This window comes from Episyrphus balteatus, chromosome 1 (assembly GCF_945859705.1).
Source record: "Episyrphus balteatus chromosome 1, idEpiBalt1.1, whole genome shotgun sequence".
NCBI lineage: Eukaryota > Metazoa > Arthropoda > Insecta > Diptera > Syrphidae > Episyrphus > Episyrphus balteatus.
The window spans coordinates 108,951,248-108,966,730 of record NC_079134.1 but is presented as its reverse complement, the minus strand read 5'-3'; the positions used below and the strand labels follow the sequence as shown (position 1 = coordinate 108,966,730).

The 15,483-nt window shown below is 34.5% G+C and overlaps 1 protein-coding gene across 2 annotated transcripts in view; it reads right to left on the bottom strand.

Moving 5' to 3' along the window:
• Positions 1–13,492, bottom strand: part of LOC129906394 (CDK5 and ABL1 enzyme substrate 1) — a 60,871-nt gene extending 47,379 nt beyond the window's left edge. The window contains exons 1-2 of one of the 2 annotated variants that reach the window (XM_055982152.1): positions 13,197–13,492; positions 12,958–13,094 (exon numbers count right to left, since the gene is read on the bottom strand). In XM_055982152.1, the coding sequence (XP_055838127.1) occupies positions 12,958–13,094; positions 13,197–13,346 (287 nt within the window). In that variant the 5' untranslated portion in view covers positions 13,347–13,492. Of the gene's footprint in view, positions 1–12,957 lie in introns of both variants that reach the window. The other variant, XM_055982151.1, reaches the window with a different exon arrangement.
• Positions 13,493–15,483: the final 1,991 nt, after the last annotated feature.

Here is a 15,483-nt window from a genome sequence, read left to right as displayed (position 1 = left end):
TTAAACCACATGAAATTAAAATTTGTGTTTACACATGGACCGTATTGTGGTTGAAGTTGGTATGCTACATCATTCCTAATATAAACGGCGAGACCATGGTGGGAGAAGAATAATGGTACCAAGCTATACCCAAATAGGTTAAATTCAGAATAATCCGTATTTTCACCTATTTGTGTTTCGCTCAATGCCAAAACAGCTGGCCTGTTTTGTACAGTATAAATGTACACGTCACAGAAATTGGATCTTAGCCCACGAACGTTGGCATAGTCGACCCTGAATTCGTAAACCATTTCAAAACTCAAAAAACTATCTAAAACCTATTCGGACAATTACCTATAATGATTTAATTAACTAAATCCCAATTAAAACTTCACAAAAACAAATTGTCACTAGTGTTATGCCTAAGTGACAATTTGAGCTGATCCGCCCCTGTTGGCTATTTAGTAAAAAAAATAAATAATATATCCGAGTCAGATTTATAATAACACTGGCATTGCAAGAAGAGTTTCTACTCACAATACCACAGTTATTATAAAAAAAAACTAATTGTGAAAGAAGAAAGGGGAGGGAAAAAGAAAGGATTACTCACTGTGCTCATTGCCATTTAACACATCGCGACACAATTTTTTTTTTCATCATGATCACTGGTGGATGATTTGTTTTTGCTGCTTGTTGATGAGCAGTTATTGCAGTGGTGGATGTTGTTGTTGTTGATATTATTTTTTTTGTGTGTGATGATGGAGAGTGATGTGGTGGCTTAATGTTGTTTGTTGTTGTTTATTGCAGTGGTTTATTTTTTTTTTATATTGTTTGCATGGAGGTGATATGATCTTGCTGTACACATACACTTGTACATATGGCACTTGCACTTTAATGTAATTATTTATTTATTTTTTTTTTTTTTTTTGCACGGCGCGATTTTTGTAGGGTTTAAGTAATTTAATTTAGATGGATGGATGGGTTTTAATTTAATATTTATTTATTTATTTTTGTTTTTTGTTTGATTGAATAGGTAGGACACCAACATAAACAGAGACACAACGAGAAAAACTTAATTTAACGAGACTAAACTTTCACAACGAGTGTTGCCGAGGATTAAATGCCTTTAATTAAATGTCGGCCCACTCAAGTGGAACATCACTCCCATAAACAAAAAGTGGGCGTTATGTCCCTGCGCCACGTTCTTAACACTTCTTGAAACTAATCTAAGTTAATGAATAATTAAGAGGCACATAATACCCAAACCTTTTTTGGAACCAATACCTCGATGGGATAGACACAAGTTCCAAACTGGGCCATTGTGCCTTAATAAATTTGGGCCTTGTATGCCTCTGAAAATTAAAAAAAAGGTTAACATACCGGTTAGCTTGCGTCTGCTTTTATGCTCACTTTTCTAACATTCGACCTTATTTCTCAGTTTGGACTCGGCGTTATTTCACTTTGACAAATGCAATAAGGCCGAAACCCCTGTGGTGAAATAACGCCGAATTCCAAAATTCCGCGTTATTTAAAGCGAAATAACACCGAACTTCAACATTCGGCCTTATTTCACAATGACAAAGTGAAATAACGCCGATTTGGCATTATTTCTCTTTTTCAAGGAGGCAAATCCTGCTAAGTGGAGCTTAGGAAAAACTTCTATGTAAACACCTGCAGTTTGGTATTGAAATGCCATATTCTTGGCACAGGGGCATAAAGCCCATGGAATGTTAAGTCCCATTTGAGTGAATTCCAAATTAAATGTGGGGCTTAATTAGGTTGGACATAAGACCCACAAATAAAAGAGGGGCGTTAAAAATTTATAACTTAAAAGTGATTTTGGTGAAAAATTTTGGTATGGATATTGACAGTAAAGGTATTTATTCAAAAAACAAAAATGATTGTATATGCGACTCTATTTTTCAAACGGAGGGGTTGAAGTACTCATTCAAAAATTGCAATTTTTTCGTTCTTTTTTTTTTAAACAGAATCTCAGTAATGTCTTGATTTTTAGAAGAAATGCTATTCTTTGTTAAAAAATGTTATTATCTTTTTTTATTGCTCAGATATTAATTTTTAAAAGGGAATTCTTTTTTTCTTACCCATGATAATTTTTGACTTTTGGGCCAAATTTCTTCGATAAATGCATGTTAAACATATTGTTTATAAATTTATTCTTATCAAGAAAACAATAATGAACAAAAAAGTCACATACAAGTTTGCCAGAAAACTCGAACATTTTATGATATTTAGGAAAACCTGCAACACGTAGTTTTTTGACAAAGAATTATGAATTTATTTTTGTAGTAGTGCAGTAACAAAGAATAGCATTTCTTCTAAAAATCAAGACATTACTGAAGTTTCTATCATCATAAGTATTAACTATTTTTAAGTTTAATTTTAATCTAGGATGTTCAGCATTAAAAAAAAATCACCGAAAATTTGATGTTCTTCCCGTTAGCCGAGCCTTTTCCTTAATTTTGCTCGGGGATAGAGCTGTTTTCGACGCTTTTTTCATACATTTTCATTTTTCCTGAGATGTTAAAGCTTCTATTGTTCCTCCTTTGAAGTTTTTTTCGTAGGAGGCACTGTTTTTTAAATAATTTCTTTCAAAATAGTCACTTCATCCTATTTTTTTGGCAATGGGGCTTATGGAAAGACCTTTGGAATCCAACGCGTCATTTTTCCCTTATTCTTTCGCGCTCAGAACTTTTTTTAACAGATTTTGAATGAAAATCACTAAAAAATAACTTCTTGATGCTTAATCTTCCAGCCATGTGAACCGCACTGTACAAAAAAATCATCCCCCAAAATGTTCTTATCTCATTACGGGACACCCTGTATATTAAGTAGAAAACAAATAGCTTTAAATTGGTTAAGGACTTCCGGTGGCACATGAGTTTCAATATTTGTCAAAAAATGGCAAAAATCATATTCTTAAGATACTGACACAATCAGTGAAAGTCATGGAGTCGCTGAAAATATAAAAATTTTTCGGTCAAGAACGTTTTGGCTTTTTATTATTCTCTTTGCCGCACAGTGGTGCCTTTGGTGTGTTTTGGCTTCAAAAATTATTTTCACGGCCATTTCTTGATGAAATTTAGTACACTGAAGTATATAAGTATTAGTACAGGTAAAATAGTACCTATATAAAATCAACAAATAAAAAACAAAAATTGTACTCATGAAACATGGCAAAAAGTTTGCTTTTGGGATAAGAACCAAGCACAAAAAAAAGTCTATACAAAAAAGTTGGGTGCAAGGGTGTTTTTTAGCGGACAAGATTTGATCGGACTTATCGCTGATTTTCCCTATTTCCCCAAAAAACACCCGTTCACCTAAAATATTTGCATAGACTGCTTGGGTTCTTGGTTTCTGTTATAAATGAAACATTTTTACCAATTTTCATTGGTGTAACAATTTTTTCCCAGTTTTTGTGGTACTAATTCCGAATTTCATTGTTTCTTAAAAAAAAAAAAAACCCTCTAACTCAGAATAATTTTGTAGACTCTGTTGATTCTTTGTTCTTAAAATAAACATAACTTCTTCACCAAGTTTAAAAAATTAACAAAATGTATGCATGCTGTTATGACACCTTTTTCACACACAACTCAACCCATTAAAAAAAAACACTCTTTCACCAAAAATTTTGTTAAGAACTTTCTTTGTCCCTGCTCTATTTTAAACCTTCATCCCGAATTTCATCAGTGTAGCATGTTTGTCACATGAGTTTCGGTTATATTATACCTGTTGAAGTAAAAAAACAAGCACCCTTGTTTTTAATCGGCTATAACTTTTCTTAGAGCAATCGTATGTATGTATGTCATTAGATTCAGCATCAAAAAATACCTTAAAAACATGTTTCATAATATGATATTATGATGATATTCCACAAACAATTTTGCTCACTATATTTTTGACCTTCACCCCTCCCTCTTTTTTATAGACTTTTTTGTCCTTGGTTCTTATGCCAAAAGCAAACTTTTTGTCATGTTTCATGAGTGTAACAATTTTTTATTTTTAAAATGCATATTTTACCTGTACTATAAGAGAAATACGACAAAGATTCCAACCTTTTTTCTTACTAGCTAAATTTATGTAAAACAGATGTTCGACTATTGAAATAGGTACAACTGTTAATATTCAATTAAAAAAAAATTCAAACATTTTTAAAACAAGGTTCAAAAAATGCCAAAGTAGTAAACCGCACTTTTGACCTTTTTTATTTTTTTTTTTTTTTGTTTTTTTTTTTTTAAGTTGGCACAATTTTTTCATGTTTTTTTTTTTCATCTTTCTTAATAACTACTTTTAAACATAGTTGTAGCTTGTAGTGAATTATATTAAACCAAAATAGTCAATTTTGTATGAAAATAAATTGTAAAGATGTCAAAAATTGGCCTTTATAAACAAAAATCCAAAAATAGCACAAAAAAAGGTCAAAAGTGCGGTTTACTACTTTGGCACATTTTGAAAAGTCGAAACATCTGTTTTACATCAATTTAGCTAAATTTTTAGCTTGTAAAAAGTTTGGAAAAAGAAGATTCTATAAACGCCATTCTTTCTGGTATTTTGGGACCACCATTTTGAGTAAAAAAAACAAAATTTGGAAGCTTTTTCGTATTTCTTATACTTGTATACTTCAGTGTAATAAATTTCTTGACTTTTCATCAAGAAATGGCCGTAAAAATGATTTTTGAAGCCAAAAAACACCAAAGGCACCACTGTGCGGCAAAGAGAATAATAAAAAGCCCAAGCGTTCTTGACTGAAAGATTTTTAAATCTTCAGCAACTCCATGACTTTCACTGATTATGTCAACTTCATTTTAAATTCATATTTGCTAAAAATAATAATTTTACAAATAGTTTATAAGAAATAGTAATAATAGTTTTTAAGAAAAAAATATAGTAAAAATATGATTTTGCCATTTTTTGACAAATTTTGAAACACATGCGCCACCGGAATGTCCGTTTTCACGGCCAATCGGGAGGTAAGCACTTAAGTGGGTTTCACTGTACCAAGAAAATGAAAAATTTTCCTTCCAAATAACTTTTTAGTCATTTGGTACTTATTTGATGTGAAAAATGTCCCAAAATATTTTTGGCCAGGTCTTAGACCGAAATGCCGCATTGTGCGACGAAGCATTGGCGCAATTAAATTTTGTAAAATAGTTAATGGCTTCTGCAGTCCTAACATTTTCTCGATTAATTTTGCGTTTGACGATCTTGCAGATTTTCTTTTGGCTTAGAATCGAGTGACAGCAGTGTGCAATCCATAACTATAATATTGTCATCATTAAACGTGTTTTTACTGTGTGTTTGGCAAAATGTCGTGCTGAAAGACCCAACAATATGACATTTCCCATTCCACAAAGTGCAACAATAACTTTCAAAAGTATTACCGTATTGGTCCATTATTCCATTAATTGGATACAAGATACAAGTTCAAGAGTTCCATCTACCACTAAGTGCTAGAACTTTAACTACTCGACTAGCCGGTGCTGATTTATGCACTTATCAACCTCCTAAAAACCCATATTTTCAATTCGGAATCAGAAAAAAAAACAATAAGGTTTACAAAAAACATCTTCCTTGGGATAAAGAGGTAGAGGAATGGAGTATAGCCCGTTTTAGCGATGAATCGTAACTTAATATCATGGGCACTGGTGAAAAACCTTACATTAGAAGATTTCTTAAATCACCTTATTGCTTGAAAACAATGAAGCATGGAGGAGGAAATATGATGGAGCGGGGTTTCTTTTCTACTACCTGGTTTGAAGCTACAGTACCTTGCCATATTATTAGGCCCAAGCGAAAAAAATACAATTTTTCGGTTCAGTTTTTGCTCAGTTTTTACAGTTTTTGTGGAAATATCTTGAATTTTTTTGTCCCATTTACTTGCACATATCATGTAGATACGGATTGACTTGAAAAAAGTTTAAAAATTCATACTTTTTGATAAAAATAACGTACAACAGGGGATAAGCCCCAAAATACGTACCCTGTGGAATTCACGCCCGGATAATTACCAGACCGGTCCAATACTTAATTTCTTGTACCGAGGAATAACGTGACATTCTTAACTTTATGGCAAGGACCCAATCTTGCATAAATATAGAAGCTCTGATCGTCTGGAAAGTAAAAAATGTTCTTAGATTTGGGGTAGTTTTTTTCTTTTTCATAAGACCAGACGAGCACAGCTATTCAAAGTACATTATTCCAATAAAAAAACATCTTCTAGTCATTATTGGCTGTTGTACTATCTCAGGGATAGGATGAAGTTCTTTTTATATTGTGGAAAACGTCATAGCTGCAGACCAACACAAAAAGGAGCTTGGGAACGTTTTGATTCTACGATTTCGGAATAGGCTCGAGGCTCTAAGCTTCTATATTTATGCAAGATTGGGTCCTTGCCATAAAGTTAAGAATGTCACGTTATTCCTCGGTACAAGAAATTAAGTATTGGACCGGTTTGGTAATTATCCGGGCGTGAATTCCACAGGGTACGTTTTTTGGAGCTTATCCCCTTTTGTTCGTTATTTTTATCAAAAAGTATGAATTTTTAAACTTTTTTCAAGTCAATCCGTATCTACATAATATGCGCAAGTAAATGGGACAAAAAAATTCAAGATATTTCGACAAAAACTTTAAAAACTGAGCAAAAACTGAACCGAAAAATTGTATTTTTTTCGCTTGGGCCTAATAATATGGCAAGGTACTGTATTCTATCAAATTAATGGAATGATAAGCGTGGATCTTGAACGGCTAAATATGATAAGCTCATTAAATTCTGATCTTAATAGCATTGTCCAATGGGAAATAAGAAATCGCTTGGAATTTAATGATTCCAAAACTCAATGCTGTTTACTATCATTAAAGCGGAACATGTCTCCCATGCCACTATCCATGAGTGGTACTTGCATCGAGGAAACCGAAAAGTTTTCCATCCTCGGTATGTGCATTACAAACCACCTACTGTGGAATGAACACATTTTCGACACCGCTAAATCCGCTGCGAAATGTTTAGGTTTCCTCCGAAGATGAAGAAATTTTTCTCCCCGTTTGATCTAGCAATTATTTATAAGGCGTACATTCGTCCAAAGCTTGAATATAACTCCCACATCTGTGCAGGTATAAAAATGATAGGTGATAGATCAATAACTGATACAATTACGTCTCTCGAGCACCGTCGTAACGTCTCATGTCTCATGTTGTTCTATCGTTATTTTTATAAGCAGTGCTCCGATGAAATAGCTAGTTGCATTCCTCCCCTGAAACAATTCAATCGTAAAACTCGCGCTTCAAGGAATGCTCATCAGTTTACCCAAGAGTCCAACTTCGGACGTACCGTCAAATACAGAGATTCTTTCTTCAGCCGCACTACACGAATGTGGAACGCGTTACCCGCCTCTGTTTTCCCAACCCATTTCAAAACTCAAAACTTCAAAACTTCATAGGTATCTCCTTTCAAACCCCTCCCTATTTTCCTAATGCTCGTACTGTGTTCACCATATTAAGAGTGCATTAATCCCTTTAATGCGCGCTTATTTTAAAAAAAAAATGTTTCTGAGCTGCCTAATGCGAAAATGCCTACTCAATTTTACATTATATTTCATAAACCATGTCTTAAAAACTTTCTATGTGCTGATATAATAACAAATTTAATTCTCTCCGGAATGAGAAATTTTATCCCGAATAGGGTTAAAACAATCAAACCGAAAGAGAATGCATGGTTTGATTAGAGCTGCAAAGAGGTTATCAGGGTTAAAGAGGTAAGCTTTCGATGTTATAAAGCCAATCCCACTGAGGAAAACCGAAAAAAGTTCAAACAAGCTAGAAAGGCCAGCAACGTCCATATTCGACGAACCAAATTTTTGCATGATCAAGAATTAAGACAAAAAATACTACAATGTCCCAAAGGTAGTAAAAATTGTTGGTCATTTCAAAAAAACATACGCAATACTACCTCGTCGTCAGTTCCTACGCTCGTCTTCAATGACACTTCTTTTGCTAGCTCTCTGGAGAAAGCTAACCTACTTGCGAGGCAGTTTGCTGCCAACTCCACATTGCCAGATAGTGTAATGACTCCGCCAGTACTTGAGCGCGTAAACGGATTCATGGGACGAATCTTCTTTCGAACTCGTACAGTAGCAAGAGTTCTCAAAGATCTTGACATACACAAATCCGCTGGCCCGGATAGTATCCCTCCCATATTTCTGAAGAGGTGTTCTTCTACGCTGGCAAAACCACTGCGTAAGCTTTTTCATCTGATCGGATTCATGGGACGAATCTTCTTTCGAACTCGTACAGTAGCAAGAGTTCTCAAAGATCTTGACATACACAAATCCGCTGGCCCGGATAGTATCCCTCCCATATTTCTGAAGAGGTGTTCTTCTACGCTGGCAAAACCACTGCGTAAGCTTTTTCATCTGTCCTACTCTACTGGTCTCTTCCCGAGTGGATGGAAAACAGCATTTGTCCAGCCTGTCCTTAAAAAAAGCGATCTTCCTCACCCTCAAATTACAGACCGATTGCACTTACATCCCTTCTTTCCAAGGTCATGGAAAAGTTGATTCATTTTCAACTAAAGAAATATCTAGAGAAACAAAAGCTTCACTGGTGATCTGATAGTTTATCTCACCGAGCAGTGGAACAAATCTTTACATCGTTTCGGAGAAAGTAAGATTGTTGCACTTGAATTTTCAAAGGCATTTGATAGAGTTTGGCATCAAGCTCTTCTTTCGAAAATGCGTGCTTTTGGCGTCGATGAGTCTCTTCTTCGTTGGATTAGAAATTACCTTCCGAACCGTTCAATACAAGTCGTATTGGATTGATTCAAGTCTGAAACCCACAAAATAAATGCTGGTGTGCCACAGGGCTCCGTTCTGTCTCCGACTCTCTTTCTCATATTTATAAATGATCTCCTGTCTGAAGCTTCTAATCCACTCAACTGTTTTGCTGATAATAGTACTCTCAGTTTTTCATATTCGTTTCCTGATTTTCGCCCAAGTTCTTCGGAAGTGGATCTTGAACGGCTAAATATGATAAGCTCATTAAATTCTGATCTTAATAGCATTGTCCAATGGGAAATAAGAAATAGCTTGGAATTTAATGATTCCAAAACTCAATGCTGCTTACTATCATTAAAGCGGAACATGTCTCCCATGCCACTATCCATGAGTGGTACTTGCATCGAGGAAACCGAAAAGTTTTCCATCCTCGGTATGTGTATTACAAACCACCTACTGTGGAATGAACACATATTCGACACCGCTAAGTCCGCTGCGAAATGTTTAGGTTTCCTCCGAAGATGCAAGAAATTTTTCTGCCCCTTGATCTAGCAATTATTTATAAGGCGTACATTCGTCCAAAGCTTAAATATAACTCCCACATCTGGGCAGGTGCTCCAATAACCTCGTTGAGTTTCTTGGATAGAATACAAAATAGAGCTATAAAAATGATAGGTGATAGATCAATAACTGATACAATTACGTCTCTCGAGCACCGTCGTAACGTCTCATGTCTCACGTTGTTCTATCGTTATTTTTATAAGCAGTGCTCCGATGAAATAGCTAGTTGCATTCCTCCCCTGAAACAATTCAACCGTAATACTCGCGCTTCAAGGAATGCTCATCAGTTTACCCTAGAGTCCAACTTCCGACGTACCGTCAAATACAGAGATTCTTTCTTCAGCCGCACTACACGAATGTGGAATGCGTTACCCGCCTCTGTTTTCCCAACCCATTTCAAAACTCAAAACTTCAAAACTTCATCGGTATCTCCTTTCAAACCCCTCCCTATTTTCCTAATGCTCGTACTGTGTTCACCATATTAAGGGTGCATTAATCCCTTTAGTGCGCGCTTATTATAAAAAAAAAATGTTTCTGAGCTGCCTAATGCGAAAATGCCTACTCAATTTTACATTATATTTCATAAACCATGTCTTAAAAACTTTCTATGTAGTGAAAATTATTTTTATTTTCAATAAAAATGAACCACCCTTATGTACATTTTTTTTCCTCGATAATTTGGTCAAAATAATATCCACGCCGAATTTGTTCGAATTTCACAAGAAACTGTAGAAGTTAAAATTTTTTAGTCACCCTAATACGAATAAAATCAATTTAAACTCGTTGTATCAAAAAACACGACTTAGAAATTGTCTGTATCATTAAAATCTAAATTTTTTCGAAAAATGAAAAAAGAAACATTTTTTGCACCAACCTAATTAATATGTTTGCTTTGCATTTTGTTTTTACAATATTTACATTTATTAACAATAAAAACAAAAGCCAAATAAACTTCTTCGCGAGTTCTGCAGTCATAAAATTTTGGCTGCGCTCCGCGCAATCTGCCCGACGCAACGTTGACGACATAAATGACGTTTATGAACAGCAGAGATGCGTTCTTTTTCTAAAAATAGTCAACTATGGTTGTTATATCAAAAAATATTGTTAATGTATCATTGTTAGAAATTGTACGGTTTTTTACAAATCATTTAAGAACGATTTATTGTTTGATATTGTTAAACTGTCAAACTATCAAAAAAAATTGTTTTGAGAATACAAAAAATTATGTTTTTGTAATCAAAATAAATTCTCTGGCATCATAAAATTACAAAAATCTCTTTTTATTTTCATTTTTTAGGCTTATTTCAAAAGAAAAAAATCTTTGTGTTCGTTTTGTAAACAAAACATCCACTTTGACACATCAACAATCTCATGAGTGTTCAACTCATATCATGGAGGTGAAGGCCCCAACCCATAGAATCTGTTGCGTCCGTTGCGTCAATCAATCCGTTGAGGTTGCCGGATGGGACAGAAAGGGGATACCCATAAGGCCCCAACACATAGAATCCGTTGCGTGCGTTGCGTCAACCAATCCGTTGAAGTTGAAGGATGGGACAGCAAGGGGTGACCCATAGAATACGTCGTATGACGGATTGCTTTATGACAGCTCACTTCAAATTCCAAGGTGTGTTCGATAATTTATCTCTGAATGTGCACTAAGGAAGTTCTGATGCAAAAATTGTTAACTATTATCGTCGTTCTTTTTTTTAATAAAATAAAATGCGCGACTAGATTTCATGTAGGTACTTCCTCTTCAATTAAAAACAATTTTTAAGAACAAATTATTAGTTGTAGGTATGACTGTGGCACTGTAAAATTGAACTCCACAACAGAATTTAGATATTTAATTGATATACATTATTAGATATATCATTAAATGTTACTTTTATTACATTTTCTTCTTGACAACCAATGTCGAAGGATACGACGGATGAAAAAGTAGAAATTTGGGTTACTTCTTCCGTCGAATCCGTCGGCCTCCGTCCGATCCGTCGCTTATGGGTCGCTTCCCATAAGAACGTGTGTATTTTATCGAGCTGTCAGTTGAAAACATCGGCGCAACGGACGCAACGGATTCTGTGGGTTGGGCCTTTCAGTTGGAAATATGTTATTACGTAACTTTAACACAAGATAACGACCCCAAAAACACCAGCCGGTTAGAAAAAAGCTTTTTGAAAATGACCAATTTTGCTGTTCTGAAGTGTCTTACGCGATCTCCCGACCCCAATACCACAGAAAATTTGTAGGATCTTGTAGATCGGGTGATGAGAAAGCGAAAACATTCAAAATGCACAGTTATGATGGAGCAAATTTGATCAGAATGTGAACAAATACCATAAAATTTATGATAGTCTTTAATAGACTCAATACCAAAAAAAGGGTTCCCAACAAAATATTAATAAAATATGAACCTAAAAAACCAAAAACATAAACAAAAAATATGAATAAATCATTATACTTTATTGTTTTTTACACATTTGCATTTTTTTTGCTCGGCTAAAAACGCATATTTAGGCAGACTTTTGACCAAATAATTGTCTTGAAGTAAGATATTCCACAAATCGACTCTGTTTCGTGAAAATAAAACATTTTCAATATTGTGTGCCAAATTTGGTAGTATAACGATGTAAAATAACTTAGTTATCATGTAAAACTCTTTTAACCTTTATCGTTTGCATTTTTTTGCTCGCTACTGTATGTATAAATCAACCCGATAACGGACGAAAAATCCAAACAAGTTCCGATTATGCCGGTTGATCGCATGATACAACTACTAAAGATATGGCATTGCGCATGTTTGGTGTTGCTTTTCACAATTTTGTGCTCGTCGATGACGTCACTGAGTTGAGGCAAGTAGGTATTTTTGGCGCGATTTCACTCTAATTCCTGTTGGTATTGCATTTAGTATTTACTTTTAAGGTGCGTTTAATTGATAAAAACAACATAAAATTGCTTTAATCGACAAGAAAAAACAATTTTTTAAACTTTTAAATCCATTTATGAAAAAATAAATGTATATTAACATTTTAATATAAAAAAGAAAACTGCAAACCAAAATACTGACATGTATTGCTTTGAATTCCTATGCTGAAGAAGAAATGTCAAGCTCTTTGAGAGTCTGTGACGTAGATGCGCAGAACGAAACAAAATTATAAACGCGAGTGCGCTATCTGTTTAGTTGTATCATGGGTTGATCGGTTATAATCGGGCGTCAACGTACGTCAACGGACGATGTCACTTTCATTGGTGTACGCACTCTCTTTTTTTTTCTATGTGCTTGGTTCTATCGGCCGAATTCAGCCGACAACGCCCGAGCATAATTCGGCCGATGACTGATTTGGTGTACGCGAGCCGTTAGAACAGTCATTTAAACGTCAGTCAAATTAAAAAAAAAAAAAAACAACAAATTATAAGTTGTGTGAATTTTCATCAGAACAGAAAAACCTCAATGAACATCAAAAAGCTGTTCTTTTCTGTCCGGAACAGTCAAGAACAGCGTCGTTGAACACATATAATGTGAACCCACTATTGGCAAATGGAAGACGAAATAAAAACGACTTCGATAGTCGGGTTGATGGTTTTAATTTAATAATAAAATTTAAGATACCTATCGAATTTGATATAAAGTTACCTTTCTCGATAATGTACTGCAGATGGAACTTTCGTCGGCATTTTAACACTATCCGAATCACTACTCTCCGATAAGCCTTCAGAACTTTTGCCAAAAAGCATTTTTACTTTTCCTTTTTCCGGTTGAACTGCAATCAACTGAATTATCAAATTTTTAGATTCATTCTCTTGCGTATTATTATTATTATTATGGCTTTCCGACGCTTTGAATCGTGAAGTTTCAAGCGTGCAAAACTCAACTTTTCCTGCGGAGGAAGATCCATTATGCAAAGCGCAGATATTAGATCCAATACGTATATCGCGTTGTGTTCCATCAAGGGAAATATTTGATAAAAATGAAATAGCAGCAAGTCTGCGCCTGTATCTCGTTTTATCTACAGAACTTGTCATTGGATGTGATTAAAAACTTCTAACCTTTATATTACTGAGAATAAATTGTTAAAAAAATGTGTCTTCCTTATGCGTATAATAGCAAATATTTTTATTTGTGCTTGCTTATATTCGATTATATTTGATTATTTTCACGGATTTCAGTGTTAAAATAAATAACAAGTAATGTCGTTTTCCAAAATTATGGGAGTGAATCACTCCTTTTTCGTGCAATTTTGGAATTTGTTCACGAAGAATTTGACAAGTGGAGTGATTTGACGTTTGCTTTGCATGTGTTTGTAATACGAAATAATGAATAAAATAATAACACAATCTTTTAAATTCACTTTTAGTGATTTTTACAATACTTTATTGAATTTTTTTTGTAAATAAATATAATTTCCTTCACAAAAAAAAGTTAAAACAACCACCCAACAATTTGACAAGCAGTCCATGAAGTCAAATGTAGAAGTATTGGTAATCACTCCGTCACTCCTTCAAAATTTTGGGAGTGAAGAATTCACTCCAAAAATTCACTCCTTTTTCAATTTTGGAATTTGAAATCACTCCTTTTGGAGTGATTATATAGCTAGGAGTGTCACTCCTTGAATTTTGGAAAACGACATAAGAAACCTGTGTAGTGAAGAAGAGCTGGAGCTGGCTGAACTGAGGTTGCTTAAGCATCGATAGTATCGATAGTCTATCGATAGTATCGATAGTTAAAACCAATCGCCTCAATGACAAGTTATCGATAGTTTGTATGGGATTCATTTTAGCCCAGCTAAAATTTTTCGATAATTTGTATGGGAGCTAAAATTTAGCGCGAGCAGCGCACAGTGTGCAATTTTCGCAATCTAAGCCTGGTACGCTGCTCGCGCTAAATTTTAGCTGAAATACAAAGTTATCGATAACTTGTATGGGATCTCGGCTAAAAATTTTCGATAATTTGTATGGGAGCTAAAATTTAGCGCGAGCAACGTACCAGGCTTCTAGCTGTACTTTAATGAAAAATATATGTCTCTCAAATCCAACAAAATTGGTATCATATGAAAGGTAAAACCTCAGACAATAGAATAGCAAAAAAAAAAACAAAACAAGAAAACAATTGTATTTACCGTTCCACAGATTCACAAACATTAGCTTGGTTCAAGCCTGGTACGCTGCTCGCGCTAAATTTTAGCTCCCATACAAATTATCGAAAATTTTTAGCCGAGATAAAATGGATCCCATACAAGTTATCGATAGCTTGTATGGGAATTTTATCTCGGCTAAAATTTAGCGCGAGCAGCGTACCAGGCTTCAAGAGAAAAAAAATTTAAAGCTCCTTGCTTTTCTTGTGTCACGTGGTTAAGTAAAATAATATTTGTTTAAATTAAATTTATTTTTTTTATTTTAAGTAACATTTATTAAATATTTAAGGTAAGTAAATTTTTGTGTGCACTAAAAAGTAAAAAAAAATAAAAAATCATTTGTGTGAAGACCTAAAGAGTGTTGTTTTTTTTTTGTGTTGTTTAACTTTGTAAAGCGTTTTAAAAATCGTCGCCTCAATAAAATATTGTCGTATGTTACATTCGGCTACTTTTGGGAAAACGGAATTAAAGTTGTTGTTTCTTCTTTGTTTTCCATTTTTGAAGCCTGGTACGCTGCTCGCGCTAAATTTTAGCTCCCATACAAATTATCGAAAATTTTTAGCCGAGATAAAATGGATCCTATACAAGTTATCGATAACTTGTATGGGAATTTTATCTCAGCTAAAATTTAGCGCGAGCAGCGTACCAGGCTAGAATAAATAAGATAATCTGTATATCAAGGGCGATGTGGAGGAGAGCTCTTTCATCTGTCAAAAACAATAGGGGTATTCACGATCCGATGCAACTGGTCTTGTATCATTGCAAAAGTGCAAAAGTGTAAAATCTTACAACACTACAACAACAAAATATACGGATTAAATTTTTACAACAGTCTTGCACTTTTGCTATACCCTAGACCCATTGCAAAATAAAAATACAATAGAGTAAAATTATTTTTGACAGATGGCAGCTCACCCCCTTCAAGCAAACAAGTCCGACCTCGAAGGCGGCTCAAATTAGTATGGAAATTATAATCATCGCGAAGTCGATTGCATATGTATTGGTGTGGTGAAAATCTCCATTCCGAG